Source organism: Mustela putorius, unplaced genomic scaffold (genome assembly GCF_011764305.1).
Source record: "Mustela putorius furo isolate JIRA1106 unplaced genomic scaffold, ASM1176430v1.1 tig00000135_pilon_pilon_pilon, whole genome shotgun sequence".
NCBI lineage: Eukaryota > Metazoa > Chordata > Mammalia > Carnivora > Mustelidae > Mustela > Mustela putorius.
The window spans coordinates 2,059,248-2,075,658 of record NW_025421292.1 but is presented as its reverse complement, the minus strand read 5'-3'; the positions used below and the strand labels follow the sequence as shown (position 1 = coordinate 2,075,658).

General features: G+C 57.5%; 2 protein-coding genes across 10 annotated transcripts; one reads left to right on the top strand and one right to left on the bottom strand.

Moving 5' to 3' along the window:
- Positions 1-240: 240 nt before the first annotated feature.
- On the bottom strand, positions 241-12,811 carry LOC101689877 (gametogenetin-binding protein 1). 3 transcript variants are annotated; one of them, XM_004770636.3, is made up of 10 exons: positions 12,723-12,811; positions 11,420-11,495; positions 9,594-10,394; positions 7,414-7,515; positions 6,706-6,824; positions 6,179-6,273; positions 5,791-5,935; positions 4,775-4,914; positions 3,332-3,478; positions 2,799-3,071 (listed from the first exon to the last, which is right to left on the bottom strand). In XM_004770636.3, the coding sequence occupies exons 1-10, from the start codon at positions 12,787-12,789 to the stop codon at positions 3,021-3,023; spliced, it is 1,743 nt and encodes a 580-aa protein (XP_004770693.3). In that variant the 5' UTR covers positions 12,790-12,811; the 3' UTR covers positions 2,799-3,020. The 3 variants fall into 3 exon arrangements, with proteins under 3 accessions (XP_012900289.2, XP_004770693.3, XP_004770694.3); XM_013044835.2 differs by lacking the exons at positions 2,799-3,071; positions 3,332-3,478 and adding an exon at positions 241-428; XM_004770637.3 differs by lacking the exon at positions 3,332-3,478.
- BAK1 (BCL2 antagonist/killer 1) lies at positions 8,743-15,550 on the top strand. Of its 7 annotated transcripts, none has more exons than XM_004770634.2 (6): positions 9,011-9,147; positions 11,195-11,295; positions 12,238-12,373; positions 12,742-12,885; positions 13,948-14,128; positions 14,221-15,550. In XM_004770634.2, the coding sequence occupies exons 2-6, from the start codon at positions 11,226-11,228 to the stop codon at positions 14,323-14,325; spliced, it is 636 nt and encodes a 211-aa protein (XP_004770691.1). In that variant the 5' UTR covers positions 9,011-9,147; positions 11,195-11,225; the 3' UTR covers positions 14,326-15,550. The 7 variants fall into 7 exon arrangements, with proteins under 7 accessions (XP_012900290.1, XP_012900291.1, XP_004770691.1 ...); XM_045074713.1 differs by having other exon boundaries at positions 9,015-9,152; XM_004770633.3 differs by lacking the exon at positions 9,011-9,147 and adding an exon at positions 10,244-10,331.
- Positions 15,551-16,411: the final 861 nt, after the last annotated feature.

The following is a 16,411-nucleotide window of genomic DNA, read 5'->3' as shown; positions in this document are numbered from 1 at the left end:
ATCATCTCCTTAGAGCTACCTAGCCCACCCCATCATTCGGATCTAAAACAGCATCGCATTACCCAGCTTCATCTTTCTTTACAGTACTTGTCACTCCCTGATGTTTTATGTTTATTGTCTATCCTTCTAGCAATATAATAAAATGCTAAAAAAAAAAAAGTTCTGTACATCTCGTTCTCTGCTCTATTCCGCAGTGCCTAGAATAGGAACAGGATGTAGTAGATGCTTGAGAAGTATTTGTTCGATGCCAAATAGCACTTTATTCAGCCCACACGAGAAGCCCCCATGAGTTGCCCATTTCACAGATGCAGAAACCTGAGATTCACAGAAGCATGGGACCTATCTGTGGTCACATGACCTTGTCTGCATTGGAGCTGGGGCTCCAACCTGATGAGTCTCTCCTCTCTGTTCTCCATTTCATTGCCCACCTGGAAAAGAATACAGGTGGTTTTGCCCTTCCCTTTCGTGGGGATAGGCAAGACTGACAATCAGTGACTCTGGACCTGGCACAAGGCAGCATCTTCCTCCAAGGTCCTGCCCAGGAGCCTGCAGGGAGAGAGACCCTACCCACTCCCCAGGAAGGCAGGCTCAGCTTTGACCCTGGCCACTTTTCCCTGAGACCATCTGTACCCCCTCCTCAGCTACTCCCCTCCTGCTTTCTTTCAGCCACCTATGGGTCCCAAAAATGCCCTGAGAATAATCTGGGGGTTGCTTTTCTTTCTTTTTTTTTTTTTTTTTTTAAGATTTTTATTTGTTTATTTGACAGAGAGTCAAGTAGGCAGAGAGGCAGGCAGAGAGAGAGAGGAGGGGAAGCAGGCTCCCTGCTGAGCAGAGAGCCTGATCCGGGACTCGATCCCAGGACCCTGAGATCATGACCTGAGCCGAAGGCAGAGGCTTTAACTCACTGAGCCACCCAGGTGCCCCAGGGGAGTTGCTTTTCTTACCTCTATCCCTCCAGAGATACAGTGAGAAGAGACAGAGACACAGTAAGAGATGCATCGTGGGGGGTGAGGGAGCATGAAACAGAAACACACATGCAGAGACAACAGAAAAAAATCAGAAGATGGGAGAGATGACAAGCCCAGAAAGGAACTGAGATGTGGCAAGTTCTGGAAGTAATGGCTCCCCTCAAACCTGCAGGACGGCCCAGGGCCACTGCCAACCTGACTAGCCCTTCAGAGTGAATTAGAGAGAGGCACCCTGGCTGGGTTCCAGAACCTTCTGGCCTTTGAGCCAAGCACACTGGTGCAGGGCCCAACACACAGGGCAATGCATAGCAGCCCTCCACAGAAAGCTGCCGAGGACTCCAAGGGGCTGGGACAAGGCCCTCTTGCCTGCGCTAGTGTGCACACCCTCTTCCTGCTCTCACAGGCTACCTTCTGTTTGGGGGGGGTTGGGGAGACGAGGATGTGGCATGACCCTTACTTGACAGAAAGGGAAAGAGAGAAGCAGAGAGGGGAATGATCACCTCTGAGTCTCCCGTACTAAATGAAGGTTCCTGCCCCCTTGTTCCCCAGAAGCCAACCCTCATGGGGGCTGGGGATGAGATGCTCAGTCCCCAGAGGCCACTTGGCTCACACAGGCAGCCAAGGAGCCTGAGTTGCCAGCGGGGGCCCAGCCTACCCCAAGCCAATGTGGGGCTGCTTGGGCACTCCTTTGGCTGGCCCCACCTGGAGAGCAATGGGGGAGGGCAGAAGCTCTGTCCTACAGTGCTCTGGGTCCTGGGAATCCCCACTCAAGCCTGGACATGGCCTGGCACAAGGTCATGGGCTTAGGGCTTATTAGGATGGGGGAGGGAGAGAAGGTCTCCCCTCCATGGGGCTCATGGGGGGTGCTACATCTGTGCTGGGGGAAATCAAAGGGTCCAGGTGGAACCAGGGAGCCCCCACAGGCTGCTGTCTAAGGCCCCCACCCTTCCCAAGAGCCAACACTCTGGGAGGAAATAATTAGGACACAGGTGAGTCATAGTGTCACAAGGCTGCTTCCTGGCTGACTCAGGGGAGAGTCAGATGGCCCTTCCACCAGCCCCTAGCCCAGAGCCTGAGTCAAGGATTCCAGGCGAACAACAAATCCTGGTGTCCAAACTGGGCCCAGTCCACCCTTCTACTGGATCCCCAAAAAGTCAGGTATGAGGGTGCCCCCTTCCGTGGCCAGTACAGACACGGCCTTATGTGCCCCTGACTCAAGCCTATCCTTGCCTTTGGGTCTTTGGGATGTCTGGATCTCCCTCTGATCAGGATCCCTGTGAGGTACCTGGCACTGACTATGGTATAGAAGGGCTGTGACCAGGGGTAGCCGGATGGGGCCCTGCCCCCACCTCCATAGCAGGGAATCCTTCTGCAACACCCCCCGCCCAGGGGACCCTTTACCTGCCCCCAGCTCAGCCCTCCAGCAGGTCCCTATGGCCCCAAGACTGCTTTCCTGGCTTTGTCCCTGGGCTGGCTGGGCAGCAACTTCCTGCTGGAGAATTCCCGGATCCTCCCCGCTCCCCGCCTCCAAGGCCGAGATGGCCTGGGAACTCAGAAGGGAGGGAAGTCAGGGATGCTCCCCCTAACAGGGTCTAGTCCTGTGGTAGCACGGGCTTTCCTGGCACTCTCTCCCCCAGTCCTTCCCCACCTCCGGGTCAGGTGCACCAAAGGTCTTGTCCTCTGGCTCCAAAGCCACACTGTGGCCCCTCCACTGGAACTCGGGGCTCTGCAATGAGGGCTGCTGCCCTGAGGGCTAGACTGAGACCCTGGCTAACCCGAGTCTGCTCTTAGCTTGAGGCTGAGGGGTGGGGTCCAGAAACAGCCAAGGAGGCCAAAGTCAAAGTGGGTTTTATTATTAAGAACCCAGGCTTGAGTCTGGTGGGTGGGGACGTTCTGCTGGGCAGGCCCACCCTGCGGACACATGGATACCAGTGATCTCAAGATCCCTTGGCCCTGGGGGCGCCTCGGATGTGCCTCCACAGAGTGGGAGGCTAACTCCCGCTTCAGGCTGCGGGGATCCGGGAGCAGGGCAGACTCGGGTTGGCACCAGCTTCACTCGGGGGGCCAGTTCCCCAGCTCGTCCATCTCCTCCAGGAGCAAGTGCTGGGGGCAGAAATGGGTGAAGAAAGAGGCCTCAGCGCCTTTGGGCTCGCCCTTCTGACTCTGTACCTCTAGAAGCTTCCCACATACCCCCCAGAGATAAGCACCCTGAGGCCATTCCAGACCCTCCTCTGTGGCCCCACAGCCCCAAGCTACCTCCCTCCCACTAAATGAGGGACCCTTCTCCCTCCAACTTCGTGAGGGGTGGGGTCCTTGGAAGCCCCAGGAGTCAGGCACCCGAGCCAAGCCCTCCCCTCCCTCACCTCTGTCCTGGACACCACACCAAGGGGGCTCTGCACCCTTCCCTTCAGCCTAGGGTGTTGCTTCCGCTGCCTCAGCGCCCCTCCCCTAGGTCCCCAGCATTCCCCAAAGGCTGGGGGGCGGCTTCTTTCCCCCTCAGTCTGGTATCTCTGAGGGTAGATAAGGAGAGAGTGGGGGGTTGTGATGAGGATAGGACCCTCAAAACACCCACAGCAGGAAGATAGCCCTGAGGCAGCTCTGTCCCCCACATGAGGCCAGAGCTGGGCCCCGGCCTGCCACTACCCAGAAACTCCCTAGAGACCCCCAGTGCCGCTCAGGCTACCCCAGGAGTGTGACCCCCTACCCCTGGGACAGGGGCAGGCTGGCTCAAAGGTGCTTCTGGAGGGGAGAGGGAAGAGAAGAGGGCGGGAAGGGTGACGAGAGATCCCCTTAGTGTGAAAAGACAAAAGCGCAGGCCCCTGCCAGAGCTGGGCCATCGTGTGGTTCAGGATAAGGTGCACAGCCTTGTTCCCTAGAGCATGGAGGGGCCGGTGACTCAGGCCTGCCAGCTCAGGACAGTGAGAGAGCTGCCCCTCAGAGCCCCAGGGGTGGGCGATACAGGTATTCACTTGTAATGTGTAATTTACACTGTAATTTACATTACAGTAAATTTACATTACACTGTAATGTGTAAATTCACATTCACCAGAAGGGGTAAGTCACATCCTTAACACTATAGTGCCCTTGACAGCCGGTGGGCATCCCCTCTTCTTCCTGTTAGATCCTTCAGTCACTTGGGCCTTTTGGCTAAGATCAAGTGCTGTCTGGTCTTCCCACCAGGCTCCCTTTACAGGTAAAGAAGCCAAGGCCTGTCTCCAAAGCCACAGAGCAAATCCAGGCCAGCGCAGGGCTGCAATAAAAGCCTTTGGCCTCTGAACCCTACGCTTCTTCCTTTATTTTCCTATAAAAGGAAACTACATAGACTGTCAGGGCCACATGTCCACAGAATGAAAGAATGAGCTGATGAATGAATGCAAATTAATTTTAAAGGCCATCGACACATTTTCCTGCAACAGATCTGTCTGTGTGCACTCAGAGAAGCTGGCACAGGCCTGAGCTTGAAGGCCCGTGTCAAGGAGGGTGGGCAGTGAGTGGTCTGTGGAGCAACACGGATAAGTAGCCTACGAGTGTTTGTGGAAGTCGGTGTGGGCAAGAATGGAAGAGAAAAGAGAAAAAGAGCAACATTACGGGATTAAGTAAGAGACGCAGAGACAAACAAACAACTGTGTGTGAGGGGGGGTCAGCCTCCTACTCTCGAAAATACCACCACTAGGAAAGGGTTCTGCCGTCCCTACCCAGGCCAGGGGAGGTGGGAGCCAGGTTCAGGGGCCTATGGAGGTGGGAGGCCTCACTTTCTCCAGTGGCCTCAGGCAGGGGGTAGTGGTCTGGGACAGGCTGGGGCATACCTGACCGTTCACAATGCCCGCCTCCTCCAGGGTGATCTCTGGCTCGGTCAGCAGCTCCTGGCCATCATGGCTTCCCACCTTCCAGAGGCGGGAGTCCCGCTGCACTGCCAGAAGCTTCTTTAACTCCGACTCCACGAAACCTGTGAGGCAGAGAGATGGGCATGGGGCAGGCAGGAGAGGGTGGAACAACCTGCTGGGGAGGGAAGGAAGAAGAGATGGCTCGGGCTCTCCAGGACTCATCCTAGCCCTGGGGAGTCTCTGGTCACCCCCAGCCCCAGTGCCTACATTTCCATTATCCGGATCTGGCCATGTACCACCTCCCCACCTCCCCGACTTCCCCCGGAAACTTACTGGCCAGTGGGCTCCCTCCTACGTTTGAGTGTGGGTTTCCTCACCTCCTGGGGAGAGTGTGCAAGGCGCAGACATCTGCTCCCACCTTTCACCAGCCACTGACTCAAGAGCAAGGATCAGGAACTACCCCAGTTGCCGAGGTTCAAGTCACAGCTCTGCCATGTACTAGCTGTGTGACCCTGGACAAGTTACTTAACCTCTCTGTGACTCTGCTTCCTGACTATGAGGTAGAGATTATAATGGAGGACGTATCTCAGATCTGTGACATGGCATTTCATGACAAATGCTCAGAAGAGGGTTAGACCTATGGTTATGGCTACGCAAATGTCAACAGTGACCATGTTGTGGGATTGTGTCAGGCTATTACCATCCTTGCTCAGGCCACTGAACAAGTTAGAAGTCTGGGCTGGAAAAGGGTGATGCTCCTGGAGTACAAGTCCATCTAATGCCCTCCCAAACCAGGAGAAAGGAGGACTAGCTACACTTCTCCAGCAGAGCCACCCACGGGTGCCCCCCCCCCCCCCCCCCCCCCCGCCCCAACCCCCATCTCCAGTGGTCATCTTAGGTCCTCTGGTTCCACCTGGTGGTAAGAACTGGTATCACACCCATGAGCCGCAGCCAAGGGAAGCCCTTGGGCCTAAGGGCTGGTTGCCCACTGCACTTACCCACTGTGTCTGTTGACCTGAAAGTCTTATGCAGCGGTGACTGCAGGGTGACAATGCCTGGGACACAGAGCTTGAATGAGCTGTCCTCTACCTCCATTTCCTCTTCCTTACTTTTCTCATCAGGCAAGCCTTCCTTGAGAGGAAACTGAGGGCATGCCCCGCAGCTGATCAGGGGAGGACAACTCTGACCCAAGCCTATAGCCCCACCCCCACCTCCAAGATAAAACAAAAAGCAGGAGGGTACAGCTCCCCAAAAGTTAAGAGTGATCTGCCCAAGCCACAAATTCTGGGGCCCAGCCAAATGGGGGGAGGAACCCCACCCAGGCTTTACCACCCACTCCCCCCAACCCCCTTGTCTCCCCCACTGCCCCAGCCTGCTCCCACAGACCTTGGCCATGGCTGATTTCTGAAGCTGCTTGTACAAGGTGAGGAGGCGGTTCCAAGGAGTTGCCCCCACCTTCAAGGAGGCCAGCCTGAAGTCTCCTGTGAAGGGGCAGTGTCACCAGCAGGCCGATGGGAACAAGGGGCAGCCCAGGCCTAGGTAGGCAGGGGCACTAGGTGGGCTGAAGCGAGGGTGAGGTCCCTTGTTTTCTTAGCAAACACCTCTTATATGCCAGGCACAGTACTAGGCACCCTGCAAAGAGCATCTCATGAACTCCTTGCCACTGCCCTCCGATGTGGATACTGTTCCATGCTCACTCTATGGATCAGGAAATGGAGACACAGAATGACTGAGCAACATGGCCCCGTCCCACAGCTTGGCATAGTGCGATGGAATGTTCTCAAATCCAGGGAGCCTGCCCCCAGCACTCCCTCAAACCACTCCGTGTCCTTCCAGGCCCCACACCCCTGAGGAGTCTGAGGAAGAGGGCCTATCTCTAGCACTGCCCCAATGCCTGTGGCCACCGCACTCACCGTCCAGCAGACACTCCTTCTCCTCCTCCCTGGTGAAGGTCTTGGGGCTGACCTCCGGTGGCCCCATGGCCCTCTGTGGGCATCCTTGTTTCACCTCCAAGGCTTGGGCAAAGTGGCCCCTGACTCCAAAGCATAGTCAGATGGGGGTGGCAGGCGGAGCCAGAGACATGGTAAATCCCCAAATTCCCCAAGGCCCTCCCACAGGCTCTGCTCAGCCCGTTCCTCCCTCCTGCCTCCAACAGTTCCCTGCTTGGTCCTCTGAGGTCTTCATCATACAGGAGTGGGCCCCCTTTCTCACAGGGAGTGGTGCCAGGTCCAAATGGGAGTGGGAGCCAGGAGGGAGAGAGTGGGGAGGGAAAGCAGGGTGGAGTGGGGCCCAGGAAGGAGCTGGGAAGAAATGGCAGCCTGGTCCTCTCTCACCTTGGGTGCTTCCACCCACAACCTCTGACTTGTGGGAAGACCCACCCCATCTCTGGTTCCCTCCCCCCAGACTCTCCTCCCATTTTCCTGGCCCACCCTTGGCCTCCAGGCTCCTTCCCATACTTGATGCACCTGTCCCTTCCCTATAGAGCTAGGGGCCTTATTCCAGTCCTCTACCCATATGAAGACCCACATTCCTGGGCCTTCCTCCCATCTCTGCCCCATATCCTTGCCCCAGTGCCCCCATCCCAGGCCCCTGCCCACCACCCACATGGCCCAGCCCCTCACCTGTCTGAGGTCCTTGTATCCCCGGAGGCTTCCCCGACTGCCTCCTCCTTCTCTTCTCTTTTTTCCTTCTTGGACACGTTGCCCAGCACCTCCTGGCTTCCCCTGGACAGGATGGGCTTCACCTCTCCACCCTGGGCTGCCACCCTCAGGACCTCCTTTGGGGTGGGGGTCTGGGCCCCTGTGTCCCCCATCCCTAGCCCCAAGGGATCATGCCGTGGCAAGGCCACAGAGAGCATGTAGGGCAGTGTGGCTGGCTGCCTTGGCTCCTTCCTCCCTGTTCCTCCCTGGCGGTTCCTCATCAGAGGGGTGGTGCTTTGCTCCTGGGAGGGGCATGGCCGACTCCGCATCAGGGACTTGTCCGAGCTCTTGGGGCTACCCCTGCTCCCCACCAGACTACGGAAAAAAAGGAACATGGAGGAGCGGCCCAAAATTCGGGACTGAGGGGTTGGACCTGGGGCCTCCATCCTGAGAGAGACCCTGACTCAGAGGGAGTGGTTGCAGCTGCCACCCCACCAACTGCTTAAGAACAGGAGGAGTTTTCAAATTAAAACCTCCAGTTGGAAACTTCCAGGAGTTCTAGAAGGCAAAGGTCAGGTGCGGGGGGGGGGCGGTGATGGGGAGGCTGGGAGGAATACATGATGGGAGGCTAGTGGGGGGGCAGAGAGGGCAGGGGGTCATTGAGGCAGGGGAAGGGGGTATGGGAGGCAGATTTGGGATGGCTGATGAGGCTTCAGGGGACACAGGGTGTGGGGGCAGGCAGAGAAAGCTTTGGGGGGCTCCCTGGACTGAGAATGGGGCAGGAGCTCTTTGGAGCCTCTGCACACACCTCTCTCCACCTGGCTTGTCCTTCCCTGATCCTGTGGGGCTGCCTCTGCCCTTGAGAACCGTTCCCTACAGCCAGATAGTATCTGTCTTCCTTCTCTCTTCTCAGCATCCGCTGGCACGGGCCCAGGTGGTACACAGACACCCCGTTTTCATCTCTGTTGGCCTGCCTATCACCTCCAGGGTGTCAAACCCCCACCAAGCTGCCCTGTGCGCGTCCTAATTGCATGCTGAATCTCAATGCAGTATTATTCCCCCCCAACACCCCCAACACCCCCCCACCCCGCATCCAGAGACTTGATCTTAAACTCAGCTCAGTGCCATTGGGGGTTCTTTAATCCCGCTGAGCCTCAGTTCGTTCATCTGTAAAAGAGGCGTAGGGGCCAGCACCCACTTCAAGGGTTACTGAGAAAATTCCACGGGACAAGGGCCCTGTCGCCAAAGTGCAAAGCACACTGTGGCGCTTCAGAAACTCTGCCCTCCTGGTTTTTTTACTGGTACTGACTGATGAAAGGGGGTGCAGGTCAAAGAGCAGGAGTGGGAGAAGGGGAGCCATGCCAGCTGAGTGCGGCCAAGAGTGGGGGGTGGAGCGTCTCTCCCGCCCAGGAGCCAAGACCGACCCCCAGGCTGTGGGTCCAGCATCCGCATCCGGCGGCTTCACAGCAGCTTCCTCTAGAGGGAGCTGATTGGAGCCAGGAGCCGCCACCGGCACCTCTAGGATCACCGCGGCCTCGCAGGTCCCTGGGGCAGCGCCGGGACAAGCGCAGGCTGTGTCCAACGCCAGGACTGCACTCACCCCTGTTCCTGGAAGCCGGGTCTGGGCCCCCGATCCCCCGGGAGCAGCTGCTGGGCCCTCAGGATCTCTGGCCTCGGTCTTGTGAGCCATCCGGGCCCGGGCTAAGTTCCGGGCAGGTAAGGTGGGAGGGTCTTGTCCATCCTCCCAGCTTTTGGCAGCCCCAGACCCTGGGGTGGGGATACAAGGAGCCGGCAGGCAGCCGGGTGCGGAAGGGAAGGTCTGGAGACTTATGTGAGCAGCTCCGCCAACTGGGGACCTGATCCAGTCCGGGCTCCCTCTGGATGCCCCTCAGACAATTCCCCGGCCTCCCCTCCCATTCCTGGCCCTGTCCCAGCCCTGCCCTGGCCCTGGGCGCCAAAGAATTGGGTGCTAAAGAGTCAGGTCTTTTAGCAGTCTGGGGGGTTGGGAGTGGAGGTCAGAGCCAAGGTCAAGGGCAGGGAGAGAACTTTCACGGTGCTTCCTGCTGCCCCAGGAGCCCTAGACTGAGTCTGCCGCCCAACCAGGCATCTCCCTCTAGGGAACATCCTGGGCCCGGCAAGTGGAGACAGGGAACTCCCCTTACCAGGAAGTCAGGCTGATGAAGGCCACTTGGATGAGGGCAGGGGTAGGCCCAGGGCGGCAGAGGCCTCTGGCCCTGGGGACCGCTCTGACGCCCCCACCTACTCCCCAGCTGTGACCCCCTTGGGTAGCGGTCGATGGAGTTGGAGGTGCAGTCAGCATCCTCCGGTCCTGCTGTCCCGGGGGTGCTGGGTTTGCTGGGGGGTGCGGGGCATGGGACCACGGAAGAGGGAAGGGCATCTTTTTCCGGAAGGAGCAGCAGGGATGGGGTTGTGCCAAGCAAAGGTCTGTTTCTTGCTGGCAGGCAGGGCTGAAGGAGGGGAGGGTCTGCCTTCTTCCTTCCTTCTTCTCCCTGCCCCCAGTAAGTGGAGGGGTGGAGTGCTCTCCCCCTCCCCTTCTTGAGACTTCTTGCCCTGGGGCACTTTTGAAAATGGCCCCAGGCCAGAGGCAGGAGGAAGTTGGGGAGGGTACTCCGGTCCTCCCTGAGAGAAGGCAGTGGCTGTGCTTGGTCCACGGTCCGGTCGAATTGCACGAATTGCACCTTCTGCACGGGTGGGAGGAGGTATACTTCCCCAAAAGGCTGATGGAGGCAGCTTTGGGAGGGGTGGGTATGAAGGGGTGTAAACTGAAAGTGAAACAGTCACGTCCAGGAAATACTCCCTCTGTCGAGGGTTCACAGAGCAGATCGGGGCTGTGGCCAAGACCAAGCAAAGAGGAAAACGGGCTGGGGACAGGAGAGCAGGTATGCGGTGTGGTGGAGGAGGGGTGTGAAGGGGGGTACTGTGGAGACAGCTTCCTCAGCTCACTGCAAGACAGGAATGGGTAGAGCACAGGTGGGATGTTAACAGATAACCACAAACTGGAAAATAAATCTTAAAGGAGTACTGAAGGTATGAAGTGATGAAAATTCAGATAACCAACCCGACTCCCTGATTTAGCTAAGTGGCCCTCGGGCCCTAACTTCTTGGTGCCTCACTTTCCCCAACCCCACCCCCTAGTAAAATGGGTAGGATGATGCTTAACTTGCTGGGTTCATGTGCATTTTCAGTGTCTGACACCCCAGGAGATGGAAGTAAGTAAGCCATGGGCACTCAGGAAATGTCTGTGGCCAAGAGGCCTGACTTGGAAAACAGGCATGCTCTGACCAGCCAAGGGGAAGTGGAACCTTCCAGCACAGCTTTCATGGGTCATTAGCTAGATGGTGGCAATCCTGTGGTAAGTGTGTGCTAGGTAGGGTGCAGGAGGTCCCAGGAGCAGTGGGAAGAACCCGCAGCCTCTAAAACTTGCCCCATTTGCCCAGGGGTGAGGTGAATTATGACCTGAGATCCACGAGGGTGTTGCTGGTGTCCGCCCTCCCCTGGGCCCTGGGTCCAGGTCCCTAGGTATGAATCCAGACTGCCCTGACTTTCTCCATCTCTCTGGAAGGACTGCTAGTGAAATGCTCAGGAAGTTCTGATTCTGCCCACAGATGCCACAGGGACCCAAGGTTGTGAAATTGAGAGGCGGTTGGAGCTAGGACCGTGGGGCCTTTGGAGAGTTGGGAACCCCCTCCTCTCTCTGTGGCTGCCCATCCCCATCACAGCTTTTTCTCACCCATCCCCACAGGCTAACCCTGTCCTCCACTGGGACCTGAGAAATGGCATCCGGGCAAGGCCCAGGTCCTCCCAGGCAGGGATGTGGAGAGCCGGCCCCATCTTCTACTTCTGGTAAGGGTCTCTCTGCCCTTTGCCCATCCCAGAACCACCAGGGCTATCTGAGAGGGTGGTGAGAGCAGAAGGGGTCAGGTCCAGGCAGGACTAACAGGCAGGTTCTCCTCCCCCATTCACTCACCTCAGATAAAGGAGGAAGGCATCTTCCCACCCAGTACAGGTGGCCTCAGAAGCTGGAGTGCAGTCCAGGTTGAGCCCTGGGAGTGGGGAGGAGGTTGGGCCTGGGGTTAGGGGGGTAGAGGCTAGGAGAGGCCCGGGAGGGACTGTGAGGCAGGCACAGCGCCATCCCAAGGAAGAGGAGCAGGAAGGGGTGAAGAGAGGCCAGAAGAGTGGGGTGTGGCTATTCTATTCCTCCACTAGGAGAAAGAAGGAAGTTCCTAGACATATCACCCCGTCAGGCCTGCTAACTGGCGAAAGTGATTGTTACGACTTTGGGGAGGAAGTAAGATGGCTGCCTTTCTTCCCTTTTCCAGAGGGGACCATTAGGGATGCCTGGAGTCCCCAGCCCATTACAGACTCCTTCCGGGGCTTTGGGTTCAGTGCCCCATCTGTCCCTATGTCCCTATGTGACTTTTCCAGGCACAAAGCTACAATTTCAAATTCTGTTTCCCCACATTCCCTGGGCCATCAGGGCCGGGTATCTGTACCCACTCAAACACACTGAAAATCCCACATGCCTGGCTTACATCCTGGCTCTTTCTGACCGTGTGACCTTGCGTCTCAGCTTGCCCATCTGTAAACTGGGGTTCCCCTGCTCCACAAGGCTGTGGTGAGGGTGATCCTGGACACAGGCAGCACTGGGTGTTGACTGAGGACTAGAGTTAGGGTTGCTTCTGCCCATGGGTGTGGACAGCTGATGCCTCGAAGAGTGACCCATGCACAAAGCATGGGGCTGCCCGGTCCAGCCCATCCTCCCTGACTCCTGGCTTTGGTTCTCAGAGGAGCAGGTAGCCCGGGACACTGAGGAGGTTTTCCGCAGCTATGTTTTTTACCGCCATCGGCAGGAGCAGGAGGCTGAGGGGGCGGCTGCGCCTGCTGACCCAGAAATGGTCTCCTTGTCCCTAGAACCTAGCAGGTGAGCAAGAGGCCCCTCGGCCCACAGGAACATCTTCAGGGAAGTGGAGGTTTATATGGAGCCAATGCCCAGCAGGCCCGGGGGGCTGGGGAGGCTGGGTAGAAGGGGGATGGTCTTGTCCTTCTGCCATCATTGCCTTTTTTTTTTTCATTTTGGGCTTCCACCCCCCGCTGGGGCCTTGCACCATTTATAGCACATACCTGTCCCGTGACCCTGGCCTTGGCCCTCATGTCAGAACACTGTCAGGAACCTCCAGGGAGGGGTCCACAAGGCCGGGGGCATCTTGGGTGGAACCCCTTGTCCATGAGCCCAGGCCCCAGCCCTGCCCGCGCTGGGCCTCCTCACCTACCTGGCTCCCATTCCTCCAGCACCATGGGGCAGGTGGGTCGGCAGCTTGCCATCATCGGGGACGACATCAACCAGCGCTACGACTCCGAGTTCCAGGCCATGCTGCAGCACCTGCAGCCAACAGCGGAGAACGCCTATGAGTATTTCATCAAGATTGCCTCGAGGTAGCCCTGGCCCCCGGCCTCCCTGCTATGCTGTTGCCCTCACACTGTGTCCCGCCTTTAGGATGGGAGACACGCTTCTCTGTCAGCATCAAGAGACATGTGTGCCATTCCCGTATCTGCTGTTAGCTCACGCATGGGCTTGGGCCCCTGTCTTTCTCTCTCTGGGCCCCAGACGCCTCCTCTTTGGGGTAGAAGCTCACAGCTCTTGTGAGCTGGGGTACTGAGGACTTGATTGGGACTAGAGAGGCGCCCAGGATGGGGCTGTCCCCAGAGTTCCCCAGTCCTGCTGAGACACAGCTGTCCTTCCAATTCGGAATCATATTCCTGCCAAAGACAGTCAGGTTGCTCATGTTCCAGAAATGCTCATGTCCCTTTGCTACAGTCTTATGTCTGAGAGGCAGTGGACAGTGGTTAAAGACACCACGTGCCTGGGTCCAGTCTCAGCTTTGTCACTTAACGGGCTTTGTGAAACCCTCTGGCCATCAGGCCCTGTCTATAAAATAGAGGAAGTGGGCTCAGAACGGTGGCTGTCCTTACTAGTGTCATCTGTTGTTAAATCTGGGTTAGGAGTCAGCCTCGAGGGCACTGATGCTGGGGTGAAGGCAGACAACAGATGCTCAGAGCCCGAATGTCCTGCCCCTGTCCTTCGAGGCCGCCCCCTCCCCACTCCGGTTCCAGGACCTGTCCTAACCTCCTCTTTGTCCTTCTCTCTCTGCTGTCTCTTGGGCTGCCAGGCCAGCAGCATCCACCACAGGTAATCTCCCTGCTGCCTCTGTCCGCTTGTCCTGCCCTCCCTCCTGTCCGCCCGTTGGCACTCACAGCCACAACCCAACAGCACCAGCCCACTCAAAGGCCCTCTGAGTTTCCTCGTTTCACAGAGATGCAGGCTTTTCCCAGATTGAGGCCCAGCTGGGGCAGCCTCTGCCACTTTGGTTCACGGCTCGGCCGTTTTGCTTTCCAGCTGGGAGCAGGGCGGGTGGCCACCAGACTGTGGGAGAGGATGAGCAGGCCATGGGGGCCTCCTAGGGGTCTCCGCTGACAGCATCACCCCTCTGCCCGCAGCCTGTTCGAGAGTGGCATTAACTGGGGCCGCGTGGTGGCTCTCCTGAGCTTCGGCTACCGCCTGGCCCTCCACGTCTACCAGCGCGGCCTGACCGGCTTCCTGGGCCAGGTGACCCGCTTCGTGGCTGACTTCATGCTGCATCACTGCATTGCTCGGTGGATTGCGCAGAGGGGCGGCTGGGTAAGTGTGGCCACTCTCCCAGCCCCGCCTCTGCCCTGGCGAGCCTGTGCTGGCTGTCTACCCCTCAATGACCACTCTGTCTCTCCTGGCAGGTGGCAGCCCTGAACTTGGGAAATGGCCCCATCCTGAACGTGCTGATAGTTCTGTCTGTGGTTCTATTGGGCCAGTTTGTGGTACGAAGATTCTTCAAATCGTGACTCCCAGGGGGAGTCCAGGCACCCTTGCCTGGACTTCAGCCAAGCCTTCTCCCCTCATCCCCTCCCCTGCAGCACCCCCCACTCAAGAATACAGAAGCTTTAGCAAGTGGGGCACTCAAGCTTTAGGAAGGCCCCTGCCCAGGGGTCAGTTAGGCTGCCGGGATGCCCCAACCTTGCGTGGTGCTAATGACCTCCCTCTCTGGGGCCCATCCTGTCAGAGAGGGGCTGTAGCCTTCTTCCTCAGCTCTCTGGGACTCCCTCAGCTGTGTCTCCTGGGTGCTGGGGAGATTGACAACTTGGGGAAGCAAGAGGCTGAGAGTCACTTCCCTCCAAATTTTTAATGGTTCTATCTTTTTATAATGCCCTTGGAAGGACTCTCCCCACCCCCCATTCCCACCACTCTGCCCAAGCGAGGATGCCTGGGTTGTGGGGGTTCATAGGTCACCCTGTGCGCCCCAGGACTCAGCTGTTCTAGAAGGTCAGAGTTTGATTGCTGGGCTTGGAGCCCAGTCCTGGCCCTTCCTAAGCTCTCCCCCTGCTCCCACTCCCCCTACCCATATTGCCTTTGCAGTGGACTCTCAGGGATTCTGGGCCTGGGTGTGGGATGGGGAGGGAGTGGGGGTATAGACCAGAGCTGTGAGAACTTCATTGGCACCCCCCAGCCTGCCTTCCGAGACCCTCAGTTCTCTCCCTTCTCCTCCCCTATTACCACTTCAACCCAACCTGTTCACTACAAGTGAAGCCCACCCTGCCCCCATCACTCCAGATAAGGAAGGAGGGATCTTGGGTAAGTGGAGACCTGAAGTCCCCTCCTTGCCCAGACTAGACTTTAGGACGCATTTGTTATTGTCAGGGAAAGGGGGTAAGGAGCTCATCTTGAGGTTTCTGAGTGAGAAAAGAGCTGTTAATGTCACTAGGAACCCCAGAGTTGGGATCCTCCCTCATGGCCTGGGCACAGTGTAATCAGGGGGTGTGGATGGGGAAACTGTGAATACTTGAACTCTACCCCCCTACCCTACCCCCATTCTCCACACTCCTCACCTGCCTAATCCCCTCCTGTGGGTCAGGGTGGGAAGGCCTTGTCTATCTTGCACAACCTAGAGGTTTAGAGGTAGGGAGAGGGAAGTTTTTGATTAAACCAAATGCAAGAAGGGGATGCACATGGAGCCCACTGGCCAGCCCTCACCCCTCTGAGTAAATCTGAAAATAAACTATAATCCCCTGATTCCCATGTGGTTATTTTTGTATCCTCTGCTACCTCTCTCTCCACCAGACTAGGTTGGGGGAACCTGCACATGCCTGGCATTCAGCAGGTTTGTTACTGACTAAGAGATCCTATTAGGCTTTCACAATCCTGTAAAAGTTGCTTGTGGCTCTCCCAGGCTCCAGCTCCCTGGAAGGCCTTGGCCCCTCCCCACCTCTCCTAGACCCTTCTCCAGGTGCCTCCCTCATCTTAGTGTTCCAGGCAGGTTTCCCACCCCTTAGGAGGCTGGGGGGACCGCAAGCTGCTGGGCTCTGGCTGTGGAGCTGGTGGAACAGCTGTGTATGTCTGGGGAAATCCCAGAGGCCACCTCGGGCCTGATGTGAATGCCCCTCCCTGGGGCCTGCCATCCATGCCGGGCCCAGAAAGCTCTCTCTCCCACACCTGGTTCTGCCTGGGACACAGTGTCTCAGCCCCCTCCTCCCCATGTTCCCCACATCTAGCGCGGGTACACACACACACACACACACACACACACACACACGGCTTTTCAGTCCAGGAATAATGTGCTGCATCGGAGTCCCTATGGGAAAGCAGCTAGAGGTGATAAAAATAACAAGCATGGGGGCGTTCAAATGTTCCCAAGTCTTTCCAGTCCCGGGCACCCTGGTCTGTGTTTCTGACACCCTTCCAAAATGGTCACATGCAAGTCCTAAAGGACTTGCGGGGCTTCACTGTCACTCCGTAAGGGCATCTTGCCGACCTTCTCTCCCTTTGGACTTGGGTCTTCAAAGAGTCACACTGCGGTCATGGCAAGCCCCCCGCCCCCCGGTTCTCCCGCCCTACAGTAGTGGCTGGTGGGGTGTTGGCTACGAGGCAATCTCC

What these genes read in the sequence shown, in the direction of transcription:
- BAK1 (XM_013044836.2), top strand. Translation starts at nt 8,743, where the DNA reads ATGAAAGGGGGTGCAGGTCAAAGAGCAGGAGTGGGAGAAGGGGAGCCA. An exon ending in CCGGGCTAAGTTCCGGGCAG is followed by an intron (nt 9,148 to 11,194) that starts GTAAGGTGGGAG and finishes CCATCCCCACAG; the next exon opens with GCTAACCCTGTCCTCCACTG. An exon ending in TTCATCAAGATTGCCTCGAG is followed by an intron (nt 12,886 to 13,947) that starts GTAGCCCTGGCC and finishes CTCTGCCCGCAG; the next exon opens with CCTGTTCGAGAGTGGCATTA.
- LOC101689877 (XM_004770636.3), bottom strand. Translation starts at nt 12,789, where the DNA reads ATGTCGTCCCCGATGATGGCAAGCTGCCGACCCACCTGCCCCATGGTG. An exon ending in GCCTTCCTCCTTTATCTGAG is followed by an intron (nt 10,395 to 11,419) that starts GTGAGTGAATGG and finishes CCTGTCTTGCAG; the next exon opens with TGAGCTGAGGAAGCTGTCTC. An exon ending in CGGGCATTGTGAACGGTCAG is followed by an intron (nt 3,479 to 4,774) that starts GTATGCCCCAGC and finishes ATCTACCCTCAG; the next exon opens with AGATACCAGACTGAGGGGGA.